The sequence below is a fragment of the Mustela putorius genome, unplaced genomic scaffold (assembly GCF_011764305.1).
Source record: "Mustela putorius furo isolate JIRA1106 unplaced genomic scaffold, ASM1176430v1.1 tig00000198_pilon_pilon_pilon, whole genome shotgun sequence".
In the NCBI taxonomy this organism is placed as follows: Eukaryota; Metazoa; Chordata; class Mammalia; order Carnivora; family Mustelidae; genus Mustela; species Mustela putorius.
In genome coordinates this window covers 639,185-666,451 of record NW_025421311.1, presented here as the reverse complement: position 1 = coordinate 666,451, position 27,267 = coordinate 639,185, and the positions used below count along the sequence as shown (strand labels likewise).

The following is a 27,267-nucleotide window of genomic DNA, read 5'->3' as shown; positions in this document are numbered from 1 at the left end:
CCCCCTAAGTAATTTCTGATCAGCTAGGTATAATAACTTATCCACATATTATCGCCAAATGGATACTTCCTTAACACAGCTCAGTACTTGAAGACAAAATTGCTGTAATTAAAGTTGACTTACAGCCCCTCCTCAAGCCATTAATCCTTAATGTTAATATTTTCATCTGTTGTTCATTTAGTTCACTGGGTTCAACAAGGAAGATGGAAAAATTCTGTCGGTATTTGGAACCAACCGTCGAAAACGGGAAGGAAACTATGCACTGATGCCTTACTTTCCCCTTCTGACTCAGGACTGGGCTCCAACTGCACAGGAAAACAAACCCCTGCATTTCCCGCACACGCGCGCGCACCACACAGCGCGGAGACAGAGCTCTAGGCAGGCAGGTGTGGACGGTGGGGACCGGGGCAGTGTCTTCCTCCACGTTCCACCTCATCAGGTCCCACAGGAAAAGGAGCACGGAGTCAGAGGGAGCCCCTCCAGCCACCGTCCAGCTCCAGGGGAGGAGCCATGCGATGACATTTCACTGTCAGGAGTCATCAGAACTCCCTGTATCCTTTGACGAGAACTGAAATGTGAGGGTGGACAGGATTACATAGAATTAAGAATTTTATTTTATTTTATTTTATTTTTTAAAGATTTTATTTATTTATTTGACAGAGAGAGAGATCACAAGTAGGCAGAGAGGCAGGCAGAGAGAGAGAGGAGGAAGCAGGCTTCCCGCCGAGCAGAGAGCCCGATGTGGGACTCGATCCCAGGACCCTGAGATCATGACCTGAGCCGAAGGCAGCGGCTTAACCCACTGAGCCACCCAGGCGCCCTAGAATTAAGAATTTTAGAAAAATACTCAAGATTTGCTTCAGAGCTGTAGAGACCTACTGGTGACGTTAGAAATTATTATAATATGCATAAGTATAAAACCAAGTTCCATAATCTGAACGTTTTAACCTAAAAATATATTCCATAGAAATGCTTTCTCTTTTATGCTGCACTTAAAAATAAAGCCTGTAAATATGTATATATACCTATACAGAGTTAAGTCTGCTCTAGTGTGATACAGTAGTTTTAGCGGAACACACTTCGGATAAATATGGACATTACTCTGTAACTGGGTAAATCTGGCACAGCTGCTTCAAAAACAAGCTTGGGACGTAACTGGATCGTCTCTAAAAACGGATTTCAGTGGAAACAGCTCATGTTGAAAGTTATGTCTATCTCTAAGGAGATTTTTTACTCTGAACAAATGCCTAAAATTAGAATACTAAGCTAAAAATACAAGTTTGTTAGGCTTCTCTTTTTCCCAAAGGTAGTTAGAATAAATAGTTTGACAGACTTTCAAAAACGGAGAGGCAAGTTATAGGAAATTTGGCCAGAATTTAATCATGCTTCTGTATTTCAAAGGTCAAAAAGTTCTTTTGGAGTATTTGACTTTTTCTAAATGAAGCAAGTATTTTTAGCTCATAGTCTTCTGTAATAATACAAAAATGTGGCAGCTTTTCCCACTGAGCTTGTAAATCTTAGCTAATCTGGGATACATTTGGAGTCACAGCTCTCTGCACTGTAAGTAAAACGGATGGTCCCAGCTTGGTCTGAAGGGAACTTTCCAGGATGGTTTGTAAGGGAAAACACGAGTTCGCCTGCTTTATACAGTGGACTTTCATGGACTTGGGATAGAGCCATGAGCCACTGTTCCTTTCCATATTTCCCCTCCTCTCACTTAAAGAGCAGTATCATTTCCCACAGGGTCAAAAGATACCTTAATATGTATCTGATAGTTAAAGTATTTTGGACCCATATGAAATCAGTACTTTGATTCATCATTTAGAAAAACAAGGAGAAAGGCAGTAGTCCATAGTCTGGCAACATTGAGAATATTCCTGGGTTACTGAATTCTTAAGAGTATCCAAGGGAAATCAAAGCATGTACCCCCCCACCCCTCCACAAAGTCAAAACCTGGAACAAATCCAAAGTCTATTAATGAGTGAAAAGATAAGTACAGCATGCTAGCCCACCACGGAACGCCAGTTAACAATGAAGAGACCGAACGCACACGAATGAATCCCAGAGTAATTGTGGTAGGTGAACAGTTACGACTCCACTTATAGAAGGTTCTATGAACACACAACGTCAACCTTAATCTCTTTCTTGAGGCAACTCTGTCTTTAGCGCACAGGAAGCTATGGAATGGGGCGTTCATTTTAGGGAACGCAACACACAACTGAAGGTTCAGTTGTTTTCCTCTGGGTCATCATTTGCTTAAGGAAGGTTAGTTTAGTGAACTACAAATCCAAATTTAGAAATGGAGAGTAACTAAAAATACACATTGTAACAGTTTGTCTCAGCCACAGCAGTGTAAGTCCACAATTTTAAAAACAGAGGAGGAAGAAAGGCATTTCTTCTAGTGGTTCCAGAGGGACCTTGCTGTGCCCTACTTCCAGCACAGAGCATTTCATTAGGTCGGCAGGGATTTTAAAACATTTGGCCAGTGTTTAGAATGCTTCTTCTTCTTCTTCTTCTTCTTTTTTTTAATGTGTGTGCCATTTTACCAAATTATCTTCAACTTCATAACATTTTTTACTTAAAAAACATGTACACATGGATCTAGGGACTGTTAGGACACTGAACTCTGAAAGGTGATCTCCGAAAGCAGACTTTAAGTTTTGTGTTTCCAGCACTATCCTGGGATTCAACACTCTTTCTGAAAGATCTCTAGAATTAGGTCTTCTATAATTTTTGTTAATTATAATGTCAAAGGAATACATTTTTTTTTAACATTCTTCAAATTATAGACACCTCGATGAATAAAACAAATGAGATAACCTATGCAGGTATGAGGCTTAGAGAGTTTCCAACTTTCCTATTAAAAAGAACACATGAAATTCTTTATTCATGAGAAAACACTTAAATGAATTTATAGTTTATTTAGTATTAGGACTTCAAAAAGAGGAGACAGAATCTTGGGAAAAGTTAACTGGACTCTGAAATAGCTTTTCTAGTGTCTGCTAACAGGAAAGACCATTTGGACGAACAAAAAGCCAAATTCTTTACTGCTATTAAATTCAGGGAAAACAAGATTGACGGCCACTGTTCTCACACTGCCCTGAACAGTGCTATTATTTGGCTCCATTTGGCCGAAACTGCGGACATCCAACCGTCCTCACCTCTGCAGGCTAGTGGTGTGATACAGTCGCTGCACGTTCACACAATGGGCTGTGCCCCTCACTGAACCAGAGGCTGATCACGATGTGTACAACATTGGGAATGGCAACTAATACTCATTCCAGCTAGACACAGCAGTCTTGTTTCTACACTCTGAGTCGTTTCAAGAATCCTAAGAAGGCCAATGAGGACAGGTTTTGACCTAGGCCTTATAAAGAAACTGGAGAACCCTGGGGAGCAAGAGGGAGGAGACGTGCTCATGACCAGAATCAGGGCAAGAGGACAGAAGAGTGCTCGCGGCCAGAGGAAGACGGAGAGGGAGAGGAGCTACTGAAGACACCCGGGGCGGGGGGCTCTGCAATCCCACTTCATCATCTCACCCATCCTGGGGAACCAGATTCTCAGGCACAAGAGAAGGTAAAAACATTCACACTTGAGGGGTACTATCTTTCTCAAAGTGTTTCCTTTCACAAGACTTTCAAACAGAAACTGACGCGTTCCTAACCAACTCTCTCTAAAGGTCTCCCAATTTACAAAGAAGTAACTGATGTATTAAAAAGATACAGCTAGAAAATTGAACAGTAAAGACTTGACCTCTGGGAGTGAAGATAACATTTATAGTTCCAAAAAGTTTCTTCTGAAAACAAAAATTCTGAAGCATGAAAGTAATGAATAATCACAATGAAATTTAAAATTTTAAGTTCTCCGAAGGCAAGTTATTCCAAAATTTGCCAACAAACCCTAACAAAGTAAGCTGTTAATTTCTACCTATACAAAATCCTTTAAAGTGGTCTTAATTCTTCAGAATTCCACATTAACCTGTCCCACACTGACATCAGTCTATGTGACCAGAAACAGATCTGTGTAGTTAATCCTATTTGGTAAAAATTAAAAGATAGCTTTTGAAATGACTACCTTTGTAAACATTTTGAAGTATGGTACCTTCCCACATGCCACAGCATCTGAACTGTATGATTACGATCTAATTACAGAGCGATGACACAGATTTCATGTTGCTTAGCTCATGTGCACTAATTCCTATCAGAAAAGTAAAATGGCACTTTGAACACCATTTAGGACTCAAATATTGGATCTGTCCCCCTTTCTCCATTATTCCTTCATACATTCTGTTCCTTGAGACAGGAAAGCTCTTCCCAACTTTCCTGGTAACCCCCTACAAAGCCAGATTTTCACTTCAGAGAAGATCCCTCTTTGTGAAATTGTTTCCTGGCAACTACCTGAAGGTCACCCAGAAAACACGTCAGCACACACAGGCTTGACTGACAACAAACCCCATCACATTCTGTTTCGGAGCCACTCCAAACTTAACCCCGCACCAAACCTCTTAAGATTCACGGACACTCCCACACCTGCCAGGCGAACACACTGACAAATAAAAACTTACATAACAAACCAGTATTCCATTCTCCAGCACATCCAAAGTTGCTTTTTACAAAACCTTTTCAGGCTTCTAAATCTAAGGAATCAACTCCGTAATTTTAATTAACATCATATAAACTTAACGGACATTCTATAATTCTCAACTTTTCTGAAACTATTAAAAAGAAAATCTAAGAACGCCTGATCATTTTAATAAGGGCTACTATTTACATTTGTACTCAAGTGTGAAAGACCTTAAGCTACTCATTTATCAGATTTATGGTTTAAAATCTCAGTAGGAAAACAAAGAAACAACCTCAAAACACTTTTGGCATGGAGCACTTTTTGCTTAAACCCAAATCTCATTTAATTTCTGCTCCTATCTTAGTTTCCACCTCACTTATCATAGTTTCCACCTCACTTATCACAAAGAGAAGCCTTCTTTCAGAAACACTTCAGAGCTAAAGCACGGGATGTATCCTCACTTCTTAAGACCCATGCTCCGGGCTCTGGCCAGGCCTCTGTGATGACGGCGGCCCTCACCGCGAGGATGCGCTCTCTCCACCGAAGACAACTTCCAGGAGTTAGCCCCTCCCCTGATGTCTTGCTTCGAGAAGGCATTTATGGGCTAAGGAAGCGAGTTTTCCCTCCCCAAGTTAACTGTCTCTACGGGGACTCTGACTTGATCAGCACGGGCTCTGACAGGCACAATGACAGCATCCAAAATGAGCGGAGCTCTGCCAACTCCTGCTTCCATAGCTCATTCGGACACATGCCCTTCAGCCCCGCAGCGCACAAGGGGCACGTGGTAGCATCTGCCCACCCATGAAAAGTGCAATGACCCCCCCAGGTCTTCAGTCCTTTATATCCTGTGAACCCTGAGCACAGACAGTCTGTTTTCAAGACTGAGAGTCTTCCCTTCACGGAAGTGTCTGAGTTAGGGCAAATGGCAACAATCTCTCCATCTACATAAGATTCCTTTTCAACCAGTGCTCTCTGGGGTTCATCAGGGAGACAAGCTGATAAAGTCAACAAAGAAACCCCAAACGCGACCCAAGCAGGCCCTTCCCTCTTCTGATAATTGTGATATTCTTCCTTTGGGAAGCCCTGGAAAGAATTTTTTCCCCTAAGAATACTACTGTGACTCTCTTAAGAGGTCTTACAGTAGTCCGCCCAAGGGGATGAGCTGTGCCGGTCTGTCCCCGTCAGGTGCATAGCTCCTATCCATCATTACAAACACTACTGTAAGCTACGCACCTGAGAATCACACACAGCTCAAGGCTGACAGGATGCACAACAGGGACATAATACACTTTAAATACGGAATAAAACGAGACTTCCATGATCAAACTGAGCGCTAGACGCTCTCTGGAAGGAGCAGGAGGGAAGCAGGCAGTGCAGACCTTCTGGGAACGGCAGAGGGAATGTACGTATTTGGGAAGAGATGGCTCACAGTCACACCCCCTGGGCTGACGCTCAGTAAGGACAGGACCCTGGAGCGCAAGTTTCTTGCTTTCCTAATTTAATATCTTTTTTTTTTGTTTTGTTTTGTTTTTAATGCTAAAACATCAGATTAAGAGCCTACCTGACATTTTGGAGAATTTGCTGTGCTGGGATTGATATTCCGCATTGCCTAAGAGTAAAAAATAAGATGGATAAAAATTACTTTAAGCCACATGGTTTGGCTATGTAGGCTGACTTACAAATTTCATCCAGACATAGCACCACAGAGAGAACTCCCAAGCCAGCCCGAGAAGCAGCAGACCGAGGAAGACAGGAGCTGATGGGGTCACCACGTAACAAACTGAAACCTCAGGGGCACTGAACAGCACGGAGGACAGGACAGCAGGCTTCAGGCGTCAGGACTCAAACAAAATTGGATATTGGTCAGGAAGGTTCTTTGCTTCTGAGTATTAGAAGGAGCAGGAAAAGTGTCATTCAATGTTCAGTGGTAAGAGCAACCAACAAGGGAAGAAATTCACAGGAAGCCAAAGACTTGAGACTTGCTGAATTTATACTGATTGCCAAAAAACAAAACCAAAAAAATCCTAATAAACAGACTATTAGTATGAAATAGAGCAGGTCTATCACTTGGAAGTGAGAAAGACAACACAGCTGGTGATAAGGAAGAAACAGAGCTGCCTTTAAAGGGAGTTAAGCTGCTTGTCTCGGACCCGTCACCCACAGTAGGAGGGAGGACAAGACTCCAGAAGGAAGAGCTTCACAAACAGCAGCACTGCCCACCCGAACAGACCGTTACAAACAACAAAACGAACAAAACCCCAGGCTGATCAATGGCATACAGCAAAATGATGAACGGTGACATTAACAGATCTTCACTCTTAGTAAGATTTCCTGGTTTGGACAGTCTTCAACTCCTATGTGGAACGGGGACCGGCGTGTGCGTGGGCCGTCCAGTGCTCAGGGGCAGCGTCGGAAACAGGCCCGGAGGCCGCTTTGTTTCCTCTAGCAGCTCCATCGTCATATTCTCGATGGTGCCGCCTCGCTCTGATGATCGAGTTTTTATTTAAATGAGAAATATCTTTCCTTCACAGACATTTGTTAGCCAGAGGTCCAGAACATTGAGTTGAAGTGCTTCCTTTCTACACCTTCCCGGCAGGTTAAGAAATCCGTCCGTGACAACCACTCTGTGGCCTCGAACCCTGAACAAGCATGCCCTGGCGTCTGGGCTCAGAGCCGGGGCCCGGCGCGCTGGCCTTACACGGACGGACAACGGGCAGCACAGACAGCTGAGAGGTGGGTCTGTCTGGGACCTCCAGGGCCGAGTCCCCATCCCCAGGGCCCAGTTTCTCCAATCCCACGTCAGAGTCTGGGGACGGCACCACGTCTGTGCACATCCAGCGACCCTCCTGGGACGTGGCCCACATCACTAATGGGCCTGAGCCAAGGTCCTGCCTCCGGGGAACAGAAACGTGGAGTGTCATGATGTTTTAATTTCTATACTTGGGAGGCTACAATTTAGTGGAAAAACAGTAGATACATGTGTTCTGTGTCTGTGGGCAGAAACAATGTTGGAGAACAACGTAGGTGAGAAGCTGACCATTCCGGCCACCCCGAGGGGTAGACTCGGGACACAGAGCGGGAGGTTCGGTCTTCACACACCTTCACCTTCTGCCCCCTTCAAAATCGCACTGTTTTCCTGTCAGAACAACCTCTAGGAAAATGACAACATACGCTGCTCTGGTAAGGCTGCATCCCGGTCCCTGGACTCAGCTCCCCTCCGGGAGCCCCCGGCTCTGACAGGGGCGGTCCGCTGTCCCGGAGCACAACGGCACTTCCCGGGAGCAGATCCCGGCCTTGTCCGCCCCGAGGACTGCTCAGAGCAGGCACCGGGAAGGCACTATGGGATCTCCTAAGCTTGGGGTCTCTGGGATTCAACAGAAGCACCTGGGAAGCACCTTGTGGACAGGCCCCTGCCGGGTCCGGAACAGCGCTCCCCGGGGAGCGGGGTGGCCTCTCCCCCGGGGCCTCACCTGGCGGAGCAGCTCCTGCTGCTTCAGGCGCAGCCGCTCCTTCTCCATCTGCAGCTGCTGCAGCCGCATCTGCTGCGGGCCGGGGCCGCCACTGCCCAGGACGCCCCCTGGAGGGCTCTGTGGGGCCAGGGGAGGAGGCTGCTTCACCGGGGCGCTCTGGCTGATCCTCTGGTTCATGGCTGCAAGGAAACAAAATATCTGGCCTAAAACACTGGTAGCCAAGGGAAAGGAGTTTTTCAAAAGCAACTAGGAAGAGTCAACACAGCCTTTTCACCTTTTTGGCAGGGACTGGAAATAAGCTGAAAATCCATCCCTAGGACAAGGGTTGTGTTAACTGGTCGTTATTGTCACTGCCCCTGCTGTCCTTGAACAAGACCCAAGACAAGAGTCAGGAGACACAAGGGAGCGTGCACCTCCCACGACATGCAGCGGCTGCGGATGCCGCAGGTTAAGAGCCGAGTGTGGAACAAAAGTACGAAAAAGTGACAGACGGCTCAGAACCAACTAACCTCTGCCGGCTCTGCAGCGGGGAAACTGACGAGAGGACGGACTTGCAGAGACATTTTGGGTGACTTGTGAATGATGTGAACACGTTGCTCATTATAAAATTATGATACATACAGATTTAATAAAAAAATACAGCTCCCAGAGCAAATGGCACAAAGCACTGTGAGCAGTAAAGCTCGCTGTAATGCCCCGTCCTTGGGACGCCGCTGGCTCGCTTGGGGGAGTGCGCAACAGGAGCCCAGGGTTGGGAGTTCAGCCCCACATCACGTGGAGAGAGGACTTAAAAATAAAATCTTAAAAAATAAACAAAATGTTCAAACATGTGTAAGTGACTGAAACACACGCAGAACCTCTCTCGAAGCAAGCAGGTGACAGTGATGAATGAAGAGCCCAGGCATACCCGGACAGTGGGCTGAGGTCTGTGGCACAGGACACTGGCCCCCGGTGGTGGGGACGGGCCCTGTGCTGGGCCCCCCATGACCACGTGACAATCAGGAACCGTGGATTTTCCCACCAGGGAGTTTCGGTCACGGACACCACCCGGACCAAACCATGGCCCATGGCAGCCTCCTGAGCAGACAGTTATTCCAGGAAACGGAACGACATACCACCTTTCAGACACACACCAACTGTTCCAGGTGACATTTGGGGTCCCTGCTTCTACTTAATGTTTAATACACACCGACCAAGAAAACCTCAGGCCCTAACAACTTCACAGACGCTGAAGGAAAAACACTGTCCCACAACCTCCCAACACAATCCTGAGCCCAGGACATGAGCACAGCGCAAAATGACACACCTGTCTGTCCCACCACACTCCTGTGACTTCCCAGGGTCCCCAGGCACAGGCCCGACCCCCTGGCAAGGGTTACTCGTGGGCCCCCGGTACAGGCCTGGGACATAGGAGCACAAGGCTCAGCCTCTCCCAGAGCCCTGCCCTCTTGATACTGCTACGGGCACGGGCCGAGGACCCAAGTTATGTGCATGTCCTCGGGGCCCTGTGCAGTGGCCGGCCTGAAGCTGGAGCTAAAACACCTGAGCTGAGTTCTCACTAAGGCAGAAACGGAACGATCTGGGATATGACAATTCACAAATGCTGCCACCCACGTCACCAAAGACTGGCCAACTCTGCCACGACGCCAGCCCCACGCTGAGACAGAACGGACACCACCACCATGTCTGCGCCTTCATTCAGTCCAGCCCCAGGCCCCTGGCTGATGTGCATGGAGGGCGCCCACTACCGCGTCCGACCTCCTGCTCCTGCCTTTTCCCTCCAGGCTTTCTGTGTTTCCAACTTCTTGACATCCAGTTATTTAGTATCAATCTTTTAGTGAAGCACTGAAAATCAGTACATTTACCTTTAAGTGATGCTCTTCCTGTGTCCTCCCTTTGGAAAGTGTAATTCACAACTGTTCTCTTCCAAATACCTGTGGTTTCTGCTTCAATTTCCGTTTAACTCATGAGCTACTTAATAGACTGTTAAGCTTCCAAACATGTTTCAAAGTTCCAAAATTAACTTCCACAAACATACAGAGAAGCAGGAAAAACAGATAAACTCTCCCTTGCTTGTTGTGCAGCTTTCCGATCAATACACGATTAATTCTGCTTCTTCCCTATCCCCATCCACTGCCTCATGGACAACTGTCAGGTCAACAGTGCAGCCTTTCACTCATACAGTTTCCACGTGTATCACTCAGGGGTTTTCCTTGGGGTTCTGAGTGTTCTTTCTCTTCTGCTGAGAAGTGTGGTTCTACTAAGTGAGGATGTGTTACCCCTCCCACATATGCCGTTCCTTCAAACAGCACGAGCTGAACGTCCGCTCAACACGACGACAACTGGAAAGTTCTGAGTTGTCAGGGCTGCGGTGAAGGCAGCTGAGTAACTGCTCTCCAGGCCACCTCGGCCACCAACTCACCATCGAGGGTGACCGGTGACACTATGCTCGCCAACTCTGGAGACTCATCTACCTGCCCCCTGCCAGCACCAACCCGCCCAACAGTCACCAGTGCTCCGGGCGTTCTAAAAGTCCAAGCAAAAACATGCACACTTCTGGGACCTGCGGTGGCACCCACACTGGACGGCTCTACTCCAGGCCCCTTTTCGCACTCACGGACATCCCCTCGGGACCACTCCAAAGCACAATATCCAGGTTTTCTCTCATTTCCTTTATAAAATAGCTAATTAGGGTTCCATTCGACCAATTTTCCGTCAGGTTTTCACTACGTCAGAGTCAGCTCATACACACCTCACTTTGTTCTTCGGCTAGCCGGGGCAGAGTCCTAGCGGGGACAGCTGTTAAGTTAGTGGCTGAAAACAAGTGCTCTCAGCAAAGCCCTCCCTTCCTGCCTCTCACACCACAGGGCACACTTCATTGCACCGTCTCAGTAATGCGTTAAGGGAATCTTGCTTTCCTCTCAAATCCTTGCCGAACTTTTGGACTTTTGCCAATCTGAAAGATGAGAAATGGCTCGTGTGATTTCACTTTGCTAGTTTTTATCACCAAAGTTTGAGCAATTACCCGAATTTAAGGGCCATGTGTGTTTTCAACGTCAATTGTTTTCCTATCTTGTCCAACGGGGTTATTAGTCTTTACATACTCTACTACAGACTGTCGCCACAGCCTAGAGATAGACTACTATGGCAGTACATACGCCACAAATAATTTCCCTGTTTTCCATCTGTTTCTTTAGTTTGCCTTTTTTTCTCCCCACAAGTTTCTTTTTTAAGCAAATTTATCAATCTTTTTGAAATTTGAGCTAGTTTTCCCCATGCCCAGATGGCAAAGGAATTCATCAACTTTTTAATTCAAAAACTATATGCTTCCTTTTTATATACTTGTTTGGCAATTCAATCCAGACCATTTGGAATTTATCCTGGAATGTGGTGTGAATGAATCAAATTTTATTTTTTTGTGCCTATCAGTCTCAACACATGCATGTGAAGTATATCCTTCCCCCAGAAACACCTTTATCACAGACTAAACGGCTAGATTCTGTGGTCCTGGATTTTCCATTCTGTTCATTAATGCCATACCACAAACCACAGTTTTAATCACAACATTAATGATATGTGCTAGTAGTACTCAAGAAGGCAAACCACAGTTTTTCAAAGCTAACTATTTTATTGGGATCTAATTTAACTGCACTGTGGTTAAAGAACAAGTTCTGTGCATCAATTCCTGAAATTTGCGACTCGACACAGGGTCGAATCCTTGCTTTGGCACCAGGGCCTGTTTCAGTCTAATCTCCCCTGTTCCTACCACTTTGGAGTCCTGACATCCTCGGGAGCGGAGGTCCCTAACCCTGGTCGGCCCCTGGTCCTGCCTGCCCTTGCTCACTGTACAGTATGTGGATTTTATTTTCTGACCCACAGAGATTTTTTTTTAAACTATGACCCCAGTTATGTCTTTTTGGTTATCTGCTTTTAGTATTTTGTCTGGCAGAGCAGAGAAGGGACGTCAAAACAGGATTTGCTGTCCCATATTGTTGGAAAGCCTTATTAATCTCTCAGAAGGCCCCATGAAAATATTTATGATTGCTCTTTACAAAGAATAAATGGCTTTACATTCCATAATCATAGTTTGTAGTGTATTTTGGAGGGAAATGCATAGGAAAAAGCCAAAAATTTTAAGAACTAAGATTTGCCAGGCACCCATCAACAGCCTCATTCGTGCAACTGCGCACACCCGCTCGCCGCCGACACGAGGTGCACAGCTGACACGTATCATTGTGGTCTTCACTGTCAAAGCGACCCCGACCAGAATCCGACACAACCCAGTAACTCATCCCGTTCTCGGCTTCTCTGGCTACTCTGGGCGTGCCCCCACGTCCCTTCGACAGACGCTGTGGAGATAACAGCCTGGAGAAACGGGGCTGAGCCACAGAGGGCACCTGCTCCTGCTCCAGACCAATTCTTTCTAAGCTTTAAGACCCTTCCTGCTACAGATAACCATTCTGTGCTCTGCTGTCTCCCACTTTTCCAGCCACTTGTGTTTCTAGGCATGCTGTGATTCACAGATATGCATATTTTTCCAATAAAACCAAATTGGAACAAAACGGGTAGTGGAGATTAAGCCTCACGTCAGCCTCCAAGGCATCCTCCTCCTCTGTGGAAGCCCGTTCCTGGCGGTCCAGCACAAGGCCTGGTGTCTTCCCCACGGACATGTCTCATCCACCGTGAACGTCTGCTTCAGTGACATGAGCTGGGAGCTCATCTAAGACGCCATCACACGCGGTGCACACCCCATAAACTGCACCCTAGAACCAACAGCTACTGGGGAGAATGTTTCCAGTTCTAAGCAATTACGTAAATCAATGTTAAAAAGAAACTGCTAGGAAACAGCCCATTAGTGAGTTGCGGAGTGCTGGAATATGCAACTTGATTAACTGCAAAACAGACTCTATAACTGTACAGTGGTCCATACTTCATCTCTAAGAAACATCCAGAAAACTTTTGAGCTTTCCACACTGGATCTTTACTCAGTTACAGAACATTTAAAGGTTAATATAAATATGTAGTCCTTGTGAAAACTAACTAGACAACAACGTAACTGCGTGGAAATAAAGACGTAAATATCCTCTGCTTTCCGCCCATTTCCCAGAACTGAACACCATAAGGAGTAATGATTACTGACAGTGACCACTGCTAAAGGCATCCTAAACTGGTTGGAACGGTCTTTTTTAGAACTAAGCTTGTTTAACTACTCAAAACCACAGAAAGGGAGAAACAGGAGAGCAAGGGATGGGAGAAGAACTAGCTCTGCAAAATTCAACAGAAGTCTGTACCACGTCTGCAGCAGAAACAGCCCGACCACTCGAGCACTTGGGGTTATCTGTGGCCACGGTTCCCAAGGATACCAGCGTGTGGTGCTCTCCCCTCAAGAGCGCATGTAGGGACGCCTGGGTGGCTCAGTTGGTTAAGCAGCTGCCTTCGGCTCAGGTCATGATCCCAGCGTCCTGGGATCGAGTCCCACATCGGGGGTCCTTGCTCAGCAGGGAGCCTGCTTCTCCCTCTGCCTCTGCCTGCCAATCTGTCTGCCTGTGCTCGCTCTCTCCCCTTCTCTCTCTGATAAATAAATAAAATCTTAAAAAAAAAACCCAAAAAACAGAGCACATGTAAATCACCCCTCACACAAGCTTGTTCATCCCCTGGAGCTGGGGCAGACTCCTCTCTGGAAGTGTCCCGAGCTTCACCTTGAGCATCTCAAGCCTTTCAACAAAGCACGGAGCAGTGCGCCCACATGGGGCACAGCAGAGACCTCACAAGCAGGCGAGAAACAAAACAGGCTTTGTTTTCCCAGGGAAAGGGGGCAGGGCAACTAGAAAAGGAGAGACCAGCAGTACCCAGTCCCCCAGTCCTTCCATGATCAACTTCTCCAGTTTTAATAACATTTCCAGAAGATAAAGAGAAAACAGTCATCCTTAAAACATGACAGAATTTTTTAAGAGCTAGTATTTTTAAATTCAATCTGTGCTGCTTGGACTGTGAAACAGTAACTTTCAAGTGTTACTGAACAAATCAGCATTACAGTAGCAAACTTCAGACTCAACAATTACTGAAAAGAGCCCCCTGTCTCCACAGAACAGGTCATCCCCACGGATGCGTCTGGTCCCAGACCTCCTTCTCAACACCTGCATTTTCAAGCTTCCGAAGGTTTTCACAGTTTTGTAATAAAACTTCAACCTTGGAATATTACAAAGTATTCCAGATGCGGTAATCACCATAATCCTGGTGATAATAAATCAAATAAATCTAATTAATTAATTAATTTAATTGAAAATTAATTAATTAATTAATTAATTAAATTAAGACCTAGTAACCTCATCAAGCAGGAATTGAAACGAGAATCCTGCTAACTTGCACCGAGTCCCCCACAGCCCGAGAAGGCCCGTCTTCACTCAACCCTGCACGCCGCCCTGTTAGTCTGCCCCTAACATTCCGAAACAAATCTTGGGTTTTGCACATACCTTCAGGGATGCTCAAGACTATAAAATAGTAAATCTATTTTAAAAAATGAATACTTTTTTAAAAACACAAACAGGTTGTCAATCTGAAAACTAAAAAGCAAAACACAAAACACCCACTGCCAGCTCAGTGTTCACTACACAACGTGGGAGGCTGAATCCACATCTACAAAAAATGGCTACTAATTGGCACAATAAATTATGCATTTAAATAGAATATGGGTTTTTTCAGTGATAATTACTGTTCAATTCACACAGAATCTGCCTCTTATAAAAGGTGCAAAAAACCAGAGTCCTAATCTAATGACTGAATCTATCCTTTTTTTTTTTTAAGATTTATTTATTTGACAGAGATCACAAGAGAGGCAGAGAGGCAGGAGGGGGATGGGTGGGAAGCAGGCTCCCTGCTGAGCAGAGAGCCAGATGCAGGGCTCGATCCCAGGACCCTGAAATCATAACCTGAGCCAAAGGCAGAGCCTTAACCCACTGAGACACCCAGGCGCCCCCTTTTCTTTCTTTTTTAAAAGATTTTATTTTCAGGTGGGGCTTGGACTCCTCGCCCGAGCCCAAGCTGCGTGGTCCACCTTTGGGGCCAGCCCCGTGTCCCCTCCTCGGAATCCTTTACCAGCAATACACTAAAGAGTTTCCCATCACTCCACTGAGCTCTGGACCTAAACAACAGTGGCAGACCAGGAAGGACTTTCTTAAAAGTAAGTTTTCCTGGGGAGCCTGGCTGGCTCAGCTGGGGGGACATGCCATTCTCGGGTCTCCTGTGTGTGGGTTTGGATCCCACACCCGATGCAAACATTAGTTAAAAATACAACCTTTCAGAAAACAGCAAGCTCTGAGATATGTCACCCTTTTAACACTTCTCACGGATTTGCAGAATTGCGCAGCCATCACCAACTTCAGTACCTGTTCATCCCCCAAAGAAACCCTGTACCCTCTGCAGCGCGCCCCTCCCGCACCCCTGGAGGCCAGGCATCTATCTTCAGGCCTACGGACAAGCCCAGCCTGGACAGAACACATACGCAGAATAAAACAACATGTGGCCTTTTGCGACAGGCCTGTGTCACTTAGTGTATGTTCAAGATTGAACCACGTTTAGCGTGTACTGACAATTCCTTCCTTTGTCGTTGCCGATTATCATGTCGTGACACAGGTACAGCCTGCCTCGCTGGTCTAGTCACACATCGACGGGCAAGGACTATCGTGAGCAGAGCTGCTGTGAAAACTCACGTGCAGCTTTCTGTGTGGACGCACGGTCTCGGCATCCCCTACAAGCATGCCCAGGAAGGAGCTGCCGGGTCCTGAGCGAACTGTGTATTTAACCTTCTGAGCATCTGCCAAACTGCTTTCCAAAGTGGCTGCCTCGACCATATGAGGGTTCCAATTCTGGCACACTCTGGTGAACACTGACGCTCTGCCCTTGATTTTAGCCATCTGACGGGGTGTCACAAGGGACAGCGCCATGGTCTGACTGTGTCAGGTCACAGCAGTGGGTCTCCTTGAAGGCCCTGCTCTAGCTCTTGTCCCAGGCACAGAAACGCCCCCTTCCCACATTTTGCACTTCTCTCCTTTCCCAAGTACCAACCCAACCCATCCACACCCAAAATTGGGCTCTAGTTTTTAAATCCTTAAACTGTTAAAAAAAAAAAAAATACTGACAACAAACATCATTACTTAGGTCCATTCAACTTCTTTCAAACATCTATCAAAAGACTGGCATGAACACTTACTAAAATAGTATTTTTCAAACTACAATTGTGGATGGAACTTACAAAAACCCAATAGCACATGCTCCCCTTATCACGTTTTTGCGCAGTTTGGGGCACGACACAGGCACTGCTAACTGAGCTGAGAAGAAAAGCAAGTGTTCTAACGAGCGTTCAGTTCTCTCTGTCCCCAGAGCACAGCCACGTCTTCCCTTTACTATGGAAAAGAAATCTGAAGCCTAGTTTGGAAAGAAAGTCCAGATAATGAGACTACTGGTTAGAAGGGAAGGGGAATTACATTTTAAAATACACCTGGCATCATGAAGTCATTAAATTATTGAATAAATACTGCCATTAATAACTCTATTTCCAATCACATGTACCTTATTACTATAAAGGCTCTTTTTCTAGGGGAATTTATAGTTGAGAAGAGGTCCATTTTTGAGTCTTGGCTGACAAGCACAAACTTGGACCTTCTAGTCTAGAGCTTGATGGGGCTCTTCTCGTGCCTCAGTGTCCCTCTTTGGAACAGCCCTTCCCCCCCAGCCAGTCACGCTTTCTCCCCCACTGCCCCCAACCGGGCATACTTCATCCCACGTCACTCCCTTCCGGGGCGCCTCGCGAGTCCTCCATCCCTCACTGGACCTCACACGTCTGGTGGTGACTTACTTATGGAGCAGCCCACAGCCCCTCCCCAGTGGCCCCCGTTATGCTCAGCCCAGAACTGGCACTTGGGCGCAGGTCGGAAGATCCATTACTGAACCAGCTCCTATCCCTGCTCAGCACGAGGCCATGTGCAACTCACAGGACACTCTCCAAGTTGAAGCAAGTCCAGCAGGAGCTATAAAATGACCTCAGCAGCTAGAGCGGCAGAACCGAGCAAGGGTAAAACCAAACCAAGAAGAGGGGCCGCTCTCCTCCGAAGTCGCTCTTATTTCTACAGAAGCCTATCTGCCTTTTCCCTTGGCAAGTCTACAACCCGCTTCTTGCCGCGGAGTCTCTGCGGGGACACGGACGTGGTGCCCACACCGGCTTTCTCCACCCGCAGGTCTTACAGGGGACTTGCTATGGACGCAGAGCTGGTAAAACACAGCTCCAAGCAGTTGTTCTTTTAAAAGCTAATTAAGTTTGTTGTTGTTTTTTGTTTTGTTTTGGTGTTTGATGTTAGGGCCTTTATAGTACCATAAATAAACCATTAATTTAAATTACTGTTCAGTGACTTTGGTGATCTTAAGCTTTAAATATGACTAACTTCCGTTAAAAAAAAAAAACCTTCACTTTGTAATTCCTGGCCCTGCTGAGCCAGCGGCAGCCACGAAGGGCCTACCAGGCCCGCCCTGCTCAGGCGCAGGGCAAACTGCTGACCGTGACCGACAGATTCTCTTGGCTCCGTCCTCCTGAAAGAACACTGAAAACAAGACAGAAACCACACAGGCACGAACAGACGCGCAGACCGCCAGGACTGAAGCGAGTGTGGTATTCCATAATCTGAGGCAATAAAATGGTCACTTCCCTTGTGCCCACCTCACACTGCGACGCCCGCCCCCAGCAGGCCTTTGCTCTCCGTTGGGGCAGCTCCACCGGAAAGCTACACTTGGGAAACAAAGCATGCCAAAATGCACCATCTTTAAGGCAATAAAGCCAAATCCTGCTCATGGGAGATTTTTTTAAACTCCTACCTGCTTCCAAGAGACTGAGTGAGGACAAAGTCTTATCTTTAAAGGTTGAAAGATTTCTGTCTCCTCACAAGTCATTCCCTGCTGTGCCCAGAGGACCAAAAGCTGACCCCGAATGACTCAACAAAAAGTTCCCCAGTCCTGGTGTGCTCAAACCCAGAAGCCGGGGGCAGAGCAGCTACTGGTCCATAATCCAGTACACTGCATCAAATTAATTAAGACTAGAAATCATCCTCCAAAAAGCCTCCAGTGTCATTTAATTAAATCAAGAGTAGTCAGGTGTTCTTCTGAATGAGCTGGTTAGATTGTGATTCAGGAAAAAACTCAGGTCTCTGGGTTCCGCGTTGAGCAGTAAAATCCTCTCTGCCGCACTGCACTTGAACCCAGCGCGTCACGCGGTATGTACGGCACAGGAGAGAGGACACCAGGTCATTTCGCAGACTTGAAAACCGGAGTTTTGGAAGGCATGTAAAATGCCGGGTGCACGCAGAGCCGTGCGCCGGGCTTCCTCTGCGGGGATCACACACAGAACTCCCTGCTCGGGGCATTACAGAGACGCTAGTGAAACGCAGGGCATCCCCAGAGCAGGGGAGCGGACTGGTTCAGATCCCAGAACGCCGAGTGCTCGCTCCAGAAGAACCCTTCTGGGACTGAACCACGGCCACAAATCTGAAAGGAAGTGTAGGCAATAAAGGGACACGTACTTTCTGGCCGCTGGAACTCTCCTTCAATAGAACGAGCCGCTACGCTGTAGTCTAGGGCAAGGTCAAAACTGAGGCTGGAGGACACTCTCTCAAGAACACGAGAGACGAGGCACGAGAACTCACGTAGACCACTTCACAGTCTGCGCCACTCAGAGACGTCGTGATTTCTCTTCTGCCACGGAAACCATTCCCTTCGGCAACTATCTTCAAGGGGAGGCCCTACATAATTCAAGTCACTGTGCTGCCCTCGGTCATCTTCCCTCAGAAACCTCCAGGTATCGGTGCTGAATGAATTAGGGGTGTTCCTATAAGATCCAACTGCACGCAATCTAAACTTCCAAAAAATCCTAGGTGTGAAAAGAAAGAGTTCAGGTTCTAGTTCTGTCACTTAACTCTGTGACCTCGGATGGATCATACTTTCCCTGGATCTGAGATGAAGCCCGGTGTGGGGCACTCCTCCCACCACCCCAGCATTTCTGGTTTCAACACCACGTCCGTTGCTGGTGTGGGGAGTCCACGGTGGCTGAGTGGCTGTGTGGCATTCTGGGGGCAAGGGCCATGGGTGTCAATGTCCCCCAGTGTTGTAATACTTCTCACCACCCAGCTCCATTTGAAAAATGTTGGTTAGAGGAATTACAAGTTCTTTCCAGAGCCTAATTTTGTGAGATTTATCTGTTAAAAATTTGTCATTAGCCACGGCTCTTCCTACCTACAATGCAATGAACTACCATTTCCTGTCTATCCTAAGTGGTTAGTAATAGAGTCCACAACCAAATACTTTCAATTTAGGATGAGGAGGAAGGATTAAAAACAGGATAAGAAAAAAATACCGATTTTTTGAATGTATGATTACCAAGAGACTCGTGTCAATAAAATTCCAATGATTAGATACTGACGCTCTGTCCAAGACTCTGCCAGTAGAGCTCACGGCCTTTGGCGTGTCTTCCCAGCTCTACCAGAACAGGCTTAGGCACTAAGTTGGTCACTGGGTACATTTTCATCAAGAGTAAAACATCACTTCACTCAGAACAGCTATCAAGAATATTTGGTGTTAGAAGGAAAAGGTTAACAAATAGTAAAATTTGTAAAGACCTTTAGGTTTTGACTTAAAACATTTAACTCTGAGTAAGAAAGAAGTGAACTTCTGGTTTGGAGACTTAATAAATTATGTATTTTTTGTTCTTTTAATCTTATGTGTTATTATCTTAGGAATCTTCTCTGTCACGCACACACATCAAGTCTGGGGCAATGCTGGGCTTTAATGCCACCTCCACACACAGAGCTTCTACGCACACAGCCCTAGCAATTAAAGGACATTGTGTTTTGGCCACACTAGATTGTCCATTACATCCATTAAGACTCAAAAGATGTACTTTTTAGCCCAAATCTCTGGTCCCAATATTTCATGTACACCAAACGTGATTTTCCGTTTATTTTCTCAGTGGCACCAGCACTGACCTCCAGAAACAACTGCTAAACACTATTTGTATGTCCTTCCCCAGGGCAGTGAGGACAGTAAGAGCACATAACCAAGGAATTCAATCATGATTACCATTTTGGAGATTCTTCGTTCTGAAGAACAGAAATTATTTTTTTGAGGTGTTTTCATTAGGGCTTTTACCAGAAATTATTCCTAGGACTATTACATAAAACGGTATTTCTACAACATACAAGGAAACATTTAAAACTTCAGACTCTTTATATTTACGATAAAAAGTATGCAGGAAAGGGGCGCCTGGGTGGCTCAGTGGATTAAGCCGCTGCCTTCGGCTCAGGTCATGATCTCAGGGTCTTGGGATCGAGTCCCGCATCAGGCTCTCTGCTCAGCAGGGAGCCTGCTTCCCCCTCCCCCCTCTCTGGCTGCCTCTCTGTCTACTTGTGATTTCTCTCTGTCAAATAAATAAATCTTTAAAAAAAAAAAAAAAGTATGCAGGAAAAAATGGTTGTTCATATGAATTCAATGGCCTACATAACACTCAAGCACCAATTTTCATTTAATCCAGGATCAAAACATCCCAAAAAGGATTTCTTTAAAAACAAACAAAAGCCCTCCTTTTTCAAAGCCAATAAATACCAGGGAGCCCTTACTGCCAATGGATGTCACACTTCATGATTTCATACAAATTACTAAAGGACTCTCTAAAATAATATAAGTGTCAAAAATATATAGTTTTTAAAATGCTAAAGAAGAAAATCAGATAAAAGAAAACCAACCCACAACAAATTACTCTTTAATTTCCTGAATTATACGGCTAATTTACCAGCTTTCTGCAGGATATGAAGGATGGATAAACTATTCTAAATATATATAAGTAACCTAAAGCCTCTGATCAAGAAATGGGAGAAGCTACCTGGAGGAGGAGAATGAAAACGTCAAGCTTACACACAGCTCTATCTTCCATTTCAAAATGTCAAAAGACGTCCATCAGTGTGACCTAAGCTAAACATGGGTAAACGCTTTTATACAAATTTGGGAAATACAGGGGAGCAAAGCTCACCACCATGAAAAGAATCTACCGTTCGTTTGTGTCTGCACGGCTCAGGGTCCTACAAAGGACAGTTTAGAGTTGGCAGAGATCAAACACAATCCACTACAGGATTTGGGACTTCAAGGAAAGCTCCCTCAAACGCATTGGCGAGCAGCTCGTCTCGATTTGCTGTCACTCCAAACAGAAGCCCACGTGGCTCCCCTTCCCGGCTCCCCTTCCCGGCTCCCTCCCAGGCACACTTGAGCTCTCGGACTAAAAAGGTCTGGAACAGATTAAACGTCGGGCCACAAACTATAAAGCTCTGGCCTGTTCTCAAGTCTGTCTGGAACACACACACAGTGGGCCCAAAACAGGAGATGAAAGGCAGTAAGAGAATTTTATGGAACTTTGTCTTGGCATACCTAATTGTAATGTTTGCATGTACGTATGTGCTCAAGGCAGTGTGGGAGAATTCTTCTAGTACTTTCTCTCATTTGAAACAAAAGACCACGCTGGGTGATATGAAGAATGGGTCTACTGAGGACCACAGCCGAGCTGTTTTACTTCACTTTCTAACCTGAAAGTACTTACACAAGAAAACAAAACAACTCTGTTCTAATTCCTCACTTCTGCAGGAAGCTAAGAGTTAATCATCATCTTTCATAACCTCATGTAGGGGGAAAAAAAACCCCACAGACCATTTTAAAAAATTTCCAAAATGTGGACAAGCTGATCCACTTCATTTATGATGATTCAAGGCAACACGGTGTTTGTCGTTCCAGTCCGTACAAACAGCAGCACAGATTAAATCCTGTACCTTACTTGCTTTCCTATTCCAACCACGAGGGCTTATTCAAGTATTAAATAAAACCCAAAGCTGCAAATTATTAACATACCACGTTACTTTTTAACACCCAAACAGATCTGCAAGCTCCCAAGGCTAGCGCTGAAACCACACGGGACATCTGTCAGGATGATGGTCTCCGCCCTGACACCCCGCACAGAAGGTTCCGTCCATCCAGGGCAGCTCCGGCAGCTCAGGCCAAGCCACAGGCTGTGGCCAACAGAGCCGACATAAATGCGGCACAACTGTCCACAGCACTTCTGACGGGGACGCTATTTCACTCAGCTGCGGGCAGGCAGAGTTCTCCTTCCTCTTCTGTGTTTGGAAGGCATTCGCAGAGTTAAATCCTCGTTCCCGTCAGGGCCCCGCAGCGGCTGTGAGGCCAACCCCTGTAGGGCTTCACAGCCTCCCCCGCCCGTCTGACCCACTCAGTGACATGCACACTGTTTTCATTTAGCTGCATCCAGGCCAAAGACGAAAACTTCAAAACCACAATGCTTTGCTCCTTTCTAGACTCATTTTTCCATGGCTCTGGAAGAATATCTCAGAAACCCAACTGAAGAAACTGAGAAGAGTGAAAAAATGTGGATAAAAAGGCACACGGAGCTTGTGTACGATGATCAAGACGTGTACTTTTGTGGAGAGTATTCGCTTGTGCAAATGCTGAGTAAGTCATATAATTTGGAGAGGAAAATGCTTTGCTTTTGCTTTTTGTTTCCTAAAAAAAAAAAAACAACTAAGGACCTTTCCTTTAAAAAAAAAAACAAACTATAAAAAAAGGCAAGGCAGAGTGAGGAGAGAAGGGAGAGATGTGACACCCCCTTCCCAGCAGAGGCAGTAAACATAGCAGCGTCTAGCACGAAACGGGCTCAGGCTGACCGCACTCTCAAGTCGAGCAAAAGCAGACACAGGGGCATGGACCAAAGCTGGTGCCCCAGGTTTCCCAGCAGCTGACAGCCTGATGACTAGTGCAGCAACTCTGGTCAGTACGCTGCCCAACCCGACCCCGAGGGGTCCAAGCTAAAAAGCTCATTTACATCTGCATTTCTCCCTCAAGGGCAGAGGGAAAGGTATAAAAAGAGTCCTGGGTATTAGAGAGGACACGGATTACATGGAGCACTGGGTGTGGTGCAAAAACAATGAATACTGTTACGTTAAAAAGAAATTAAAAAAAAAAAAAAAAAAAAGTCCTGGAGAAGCTGGGTGAGCAGTCATGTCTTTAATACTGTAAAGCAATGCAATTTTATTTCCGTGTACCTTCCCAAGGTGTCTGTCTGTCTCTCTCTCACACACACACACACACACACACGTGCGCGCGCATGTTATCAGAAAATGTCTAAAAAGGTTTTGAAATGAACCTTTACCAAAACGAGGATCAAGCCTTGGGTCTAGCCAAGAGGTGGTCTTGTTCTTATGGTTTATATAGTATATCTCTCCATCCTGAGTCATGGCTTGCTCCCATCCATCAGGAAGAGGACCTATAAATACAGAAAAAATAATCATGGTTGGTTTTTACTTGGTGCAACTAAAATAAGTGGGAAGGGTACTAATTTATAAAGAAAACAGGTATCGGCAAAACTTACTAAGACAGAATTAAGCATGTGTTCAGAGAAGAAAAGAAAACCTACATACCTGATTCTTTTCCATCTCGCCAAAGAAACCACTAATTCACAAAATCTGTATCTCCAGAGACACAGACAGGAAACCAGAGTCCTGCAACATCCTCTCGGAAGCCATGACCCAAATAAGCATCATCACTGTTAGTACACCACATTCGGGGCCACGGCTCAGGGAGCCCCCCACCCAGTAATTTTGGGGACGATGCCTTCCTGTGGACGTGAAGGCTCTCCAGTGAGAAGGACACACAGCGTGCTCGGCACATCTGAAGCGTCACACACACTGGGTTTCACGTAGAGCACACTTCAGCTAAGTCTGCCAAGATCCATTTACTTCCATGACTTACAAGACTGGCTCTCAGCGAGAAACCTAGCACAGAGCAAACTCTACTCCAGGAAACGCTTATTTTTAGGCAGACTGAAAGCTGTGAGGAGGGTGGGTGGTAGCTGAGTGCTAAGTCCATTCTGGGCTCCAGGAGGGCAGGGTGGGCACCGGAGCGGTCAGCAGAAGGACACAACCTGAAAGCTGCAGGGTGAGGGAACACCACCACGAGGCAGGACGGAACACCACCGATGATTCGAGGGACTTTTCCCATCTGTGGATCCACATACCTGAGCGCCTCCGGGGGCCTGGACCCTGGCTGGAGGTGACGTGCATCAACTCATGTAACCCTCAGGCCCACCGGCGACCTCTGTGGCTGTCATTCCACTCTAATGAGATACTGGCACACAGGGGCCTCCGTGTGGTCCGATGCCACACGGTCTGGGTCAGAGGCCACGGAAACCCGGCAGCCAGGTCCCGGAGCCACGAGGCTTCTTCTCAGCCATCGCCCACCGCAAGACCAGGCAGGAAGGGCGCTGCCTACATAAAACTGGCCCGGGTTCCTGACTCCTCAACTGGCAGTCTGAGCCAGCCTTCCGGGGGGCGTTGAGGAGCCCTGCTGGAACAAAACAGTCACAAAGGCCCACGGGACCCGAAGCCCTCATTCCAGTCCACTTCCCTTTGTTGCAGAAACTGACCGATCCGCTGCTACGCCACTGTCAAAGGCCTGCCGTGACAGGGGCACAATCTTGTCAGGACACAGACACATGCAACTGGAGGGTCCCGCACGGCTCGCGGGGCCCAGGGAAGCCCCTCCTGCCATCCTCCTCGGGCAGCTCGGTCCACAGTGCAAGCGAATTGGCCAGAAGGACCCCACATTTACTAACAGTGAGTGGGATGCAAACCCATTCAACGCACAGAGATGGAACTGTTTTTGGTGGCGTTCGCTGTCACTAGAGATGCTTCATTCAGGAAGACAGGACCTCCGGGACACAGTACGAGCGCCTGGGACTACCTTCCACCGGGAAGCTGCCATTCCAAGCACCTAGCACACCACGACGACGAAGCAGTCGGAGCAGTCATGGGATGGCTCTGTACACCTCCCTCTCCGAGACCACCACAGCCCGGCACCGCCTCCACACCTGCCTCTTCTCCTGGTCCAGCCGCCCCCTCGGCCGCCTGAGGCAGAACCCCCAAAGTCGTGTTCTGAACCCGAAGCACAAGCCCATGCTCCAGATGACACTCCTGCGCACTCTGACCCCCCATCCAAGGGCACCTCTAGGGACTCCACCAGCATGGGTCACAGCTCCCCTTTCTCAGCCACCACCAATGTCCTTCCCTGGCACCGGACTGCTCATTACCTCCCCTCATCCCACCGTCCCCTCCCAGACAGCCACCCGGACTTTCTTAAAGCACCAACTCATCAACTCCTCCATGCAACTTGTTCCTTGCAAAAGCAGTTCCTTTCCTCTCGACCATCAAAAGGGAAATGCCAGCTGAGCTCATTTCTTAACCCTAACCCTAACCTGATCCCACGTTCCCCTCAACTCAGCACAAAGGCAAGCCACCCCTTTGCATCTCCTGCTCCTCTTACACAAACGTCCCCTGACTCTAACCCTTACGAACTCCTATTCGTCCTGCAAGCAGCTCACAGGTCAGCTCTTCAAGCCAGCCTTCCCCAAGTTCTCTCTCCTGCTCTGCGCCGACAGCTACCGCGCAGGCCGCCATCACCCGTGCACACGCGTGTCCTCCTGGCGGCGCAGTCCCCTCATGCTCGCGTGCACGGGCCGGCAGGGCTGAGGACATGCTCAGTATGAATGCCCTGCCACGTAGGAGTTGGAGCTTTCTATAAATAAGCTTAAAATCATGTAGTATGTACGCGATTTTCCATTAACATGTTTATGAATAATAAATATGTTATTAAACCCAGTGCCTTCTGTTTATTAAACTTTTTGTTCATAAACATATTCACTTTCATAGTTTTTTTGAAATGTTAAAAACTACAGAAACGCAGAATGGAAAAAGCGTCCGTTTTTTTTGACCCGCTCCCCGGGGGAAAAGCTAAACAACTTCAGTTTGTGCTATGTCCCGGACTCCTCTTCTGCGCCTCTGCTGCTATAAGACACTCACACCCACCGAGGCCAGGCTCCACCTGCCCCGTACCTGCTTTCATCACCTAACAGATAACGGCATCTCTTCTTGACACGACACATAGATCTCTTTCCTTTTAATGGCTTCATACACCTTACTGTACAGGCAGAACTCTGAGATGTTGTGGCTTTGGCTCCAGACCACTAGAATAAAGTGACTCAAATGAATTTTTTGGTTTCCCAGTGCACTTAAAATTTATTTGACACTACACTGTTAAGTGTGAATTAGCATTATATCTTTAAAAAAATAATAATGTACATACCTTAATTTGAAAATACTTCATTGTTAAATTTGCTGGCACTATCTGAGCTGGCTGTGGGTCCTGAGCTCCGGGCAGGCAGGGGTCCCCCGGCAGTGCTGAGGGCGCCGCCAGCGGGCTGTGGGCTGCAAAAGGCCAGGCGGCCGCGGCGAGGTCCCAAGACAACCAGGCAGTGGCTGCGCGGATCGCGTTCCTGCGGCCCCAGAGGCCGGCTGAGCGTCTTCTGACGCGGGAGAACTTCTTTCCAGACGGGGGTCCCCCTGCTCAGACCCGGAGCTGCTCCATCAGCAGAGCCCACGGGACACTGAGCCCTCTGCTGCCGTTTCAACCATCTTCGCAGCGCCTTCCCCGGGAGGTTCCAGCCCGAGAAACCACCGTTTCTGCCCAGCCCCGAGCAGCACATCCTCCTCTTTCAAGTTGGCTCATGAGACAGCCGCTGCCTGGCCCTGTGTCCAGGTCTGACTCGAGTGCCCTTGCTGTGTCCACCCCGTCTGCAGCCGCCTCCCACCCTGAGCTCCTGACCCCTCCGAGTCTTCCTGAGGGTGGGAACCGACATTGCCACAAAGTTCCACCTGGGCCGCTGCTCTGCTGTACATCTGATGGCTCGTGAGCCACGACGCTCTTCACCGCATCGAGAACGGGGAATCTCTTCCCCTTCCTCCGCCCGGACCCGCGAGAGGAGCCACCACCCATGGCAGCTGCCGCTCTACAAAACCCGTTTCTTCTGTGGTAAGACCCAAAAGTCAGAGCGACGCCTGGATCCACGGCTGCAGGCCCGAGGGCGCAGGTGGAGCTGACCCAGTGTCCTCTGTGCGGAGGCCCGCAGAAGTTTGGGACTGGGCAGCGGCTGCGACTCAAAGTGGCCAGCTGCATGAGCCTCGATCCAGAGTCAGCCTGTGCTCTGAAGTCAGGGACCAACTTCTCCTCTGCAGCTGTGGAAGTCCTAGAAGGCACCTTCTTCCCGAAGAAGGCTGTGTTGTCTATGTTGAAATGTGCTGTGATCTCGGCG

At 47.3% G+C, this 27,267-nt stretch overlaps 1 protein-coding gene across 6 annotated transcripts in view; it reads right to left on the bottom strand.

The window, feature by feature from the left end:
• Positions 1–27,267, bottom strand: part of YAP1 (Yes1 associated transcriptional regulator) — a 109,657-nt gene that overhangs the window by 12,128 nt on the left and 70,262 nt on the right. The window contains exons 4-6 of one of the 6 annotated variants that reach the window (XM_045077485.1): positions 23,269–23,388; positions 8,034–8,212; positions 6,125–6,172 (exon numbers count right to left, since the gene is read on the bottom strand). In XM_045077485.1, the coding sequence (XP_044933420.1) occupies positions 6,125–6,172; positions 8,034–8,212; positions 23,269–23,388 (347 nt within the window). The remainder of the gene's footprint in view (positions 1–6,124; positions 6,173–8,033; positions 8,213–23,268; positions 23,389–27,267) is intronic. The other 5 variants (XM_045077486.1, XM_045077489.1, XM_045077487.1 and 2 more) reach the window with 5 other exon arrangements.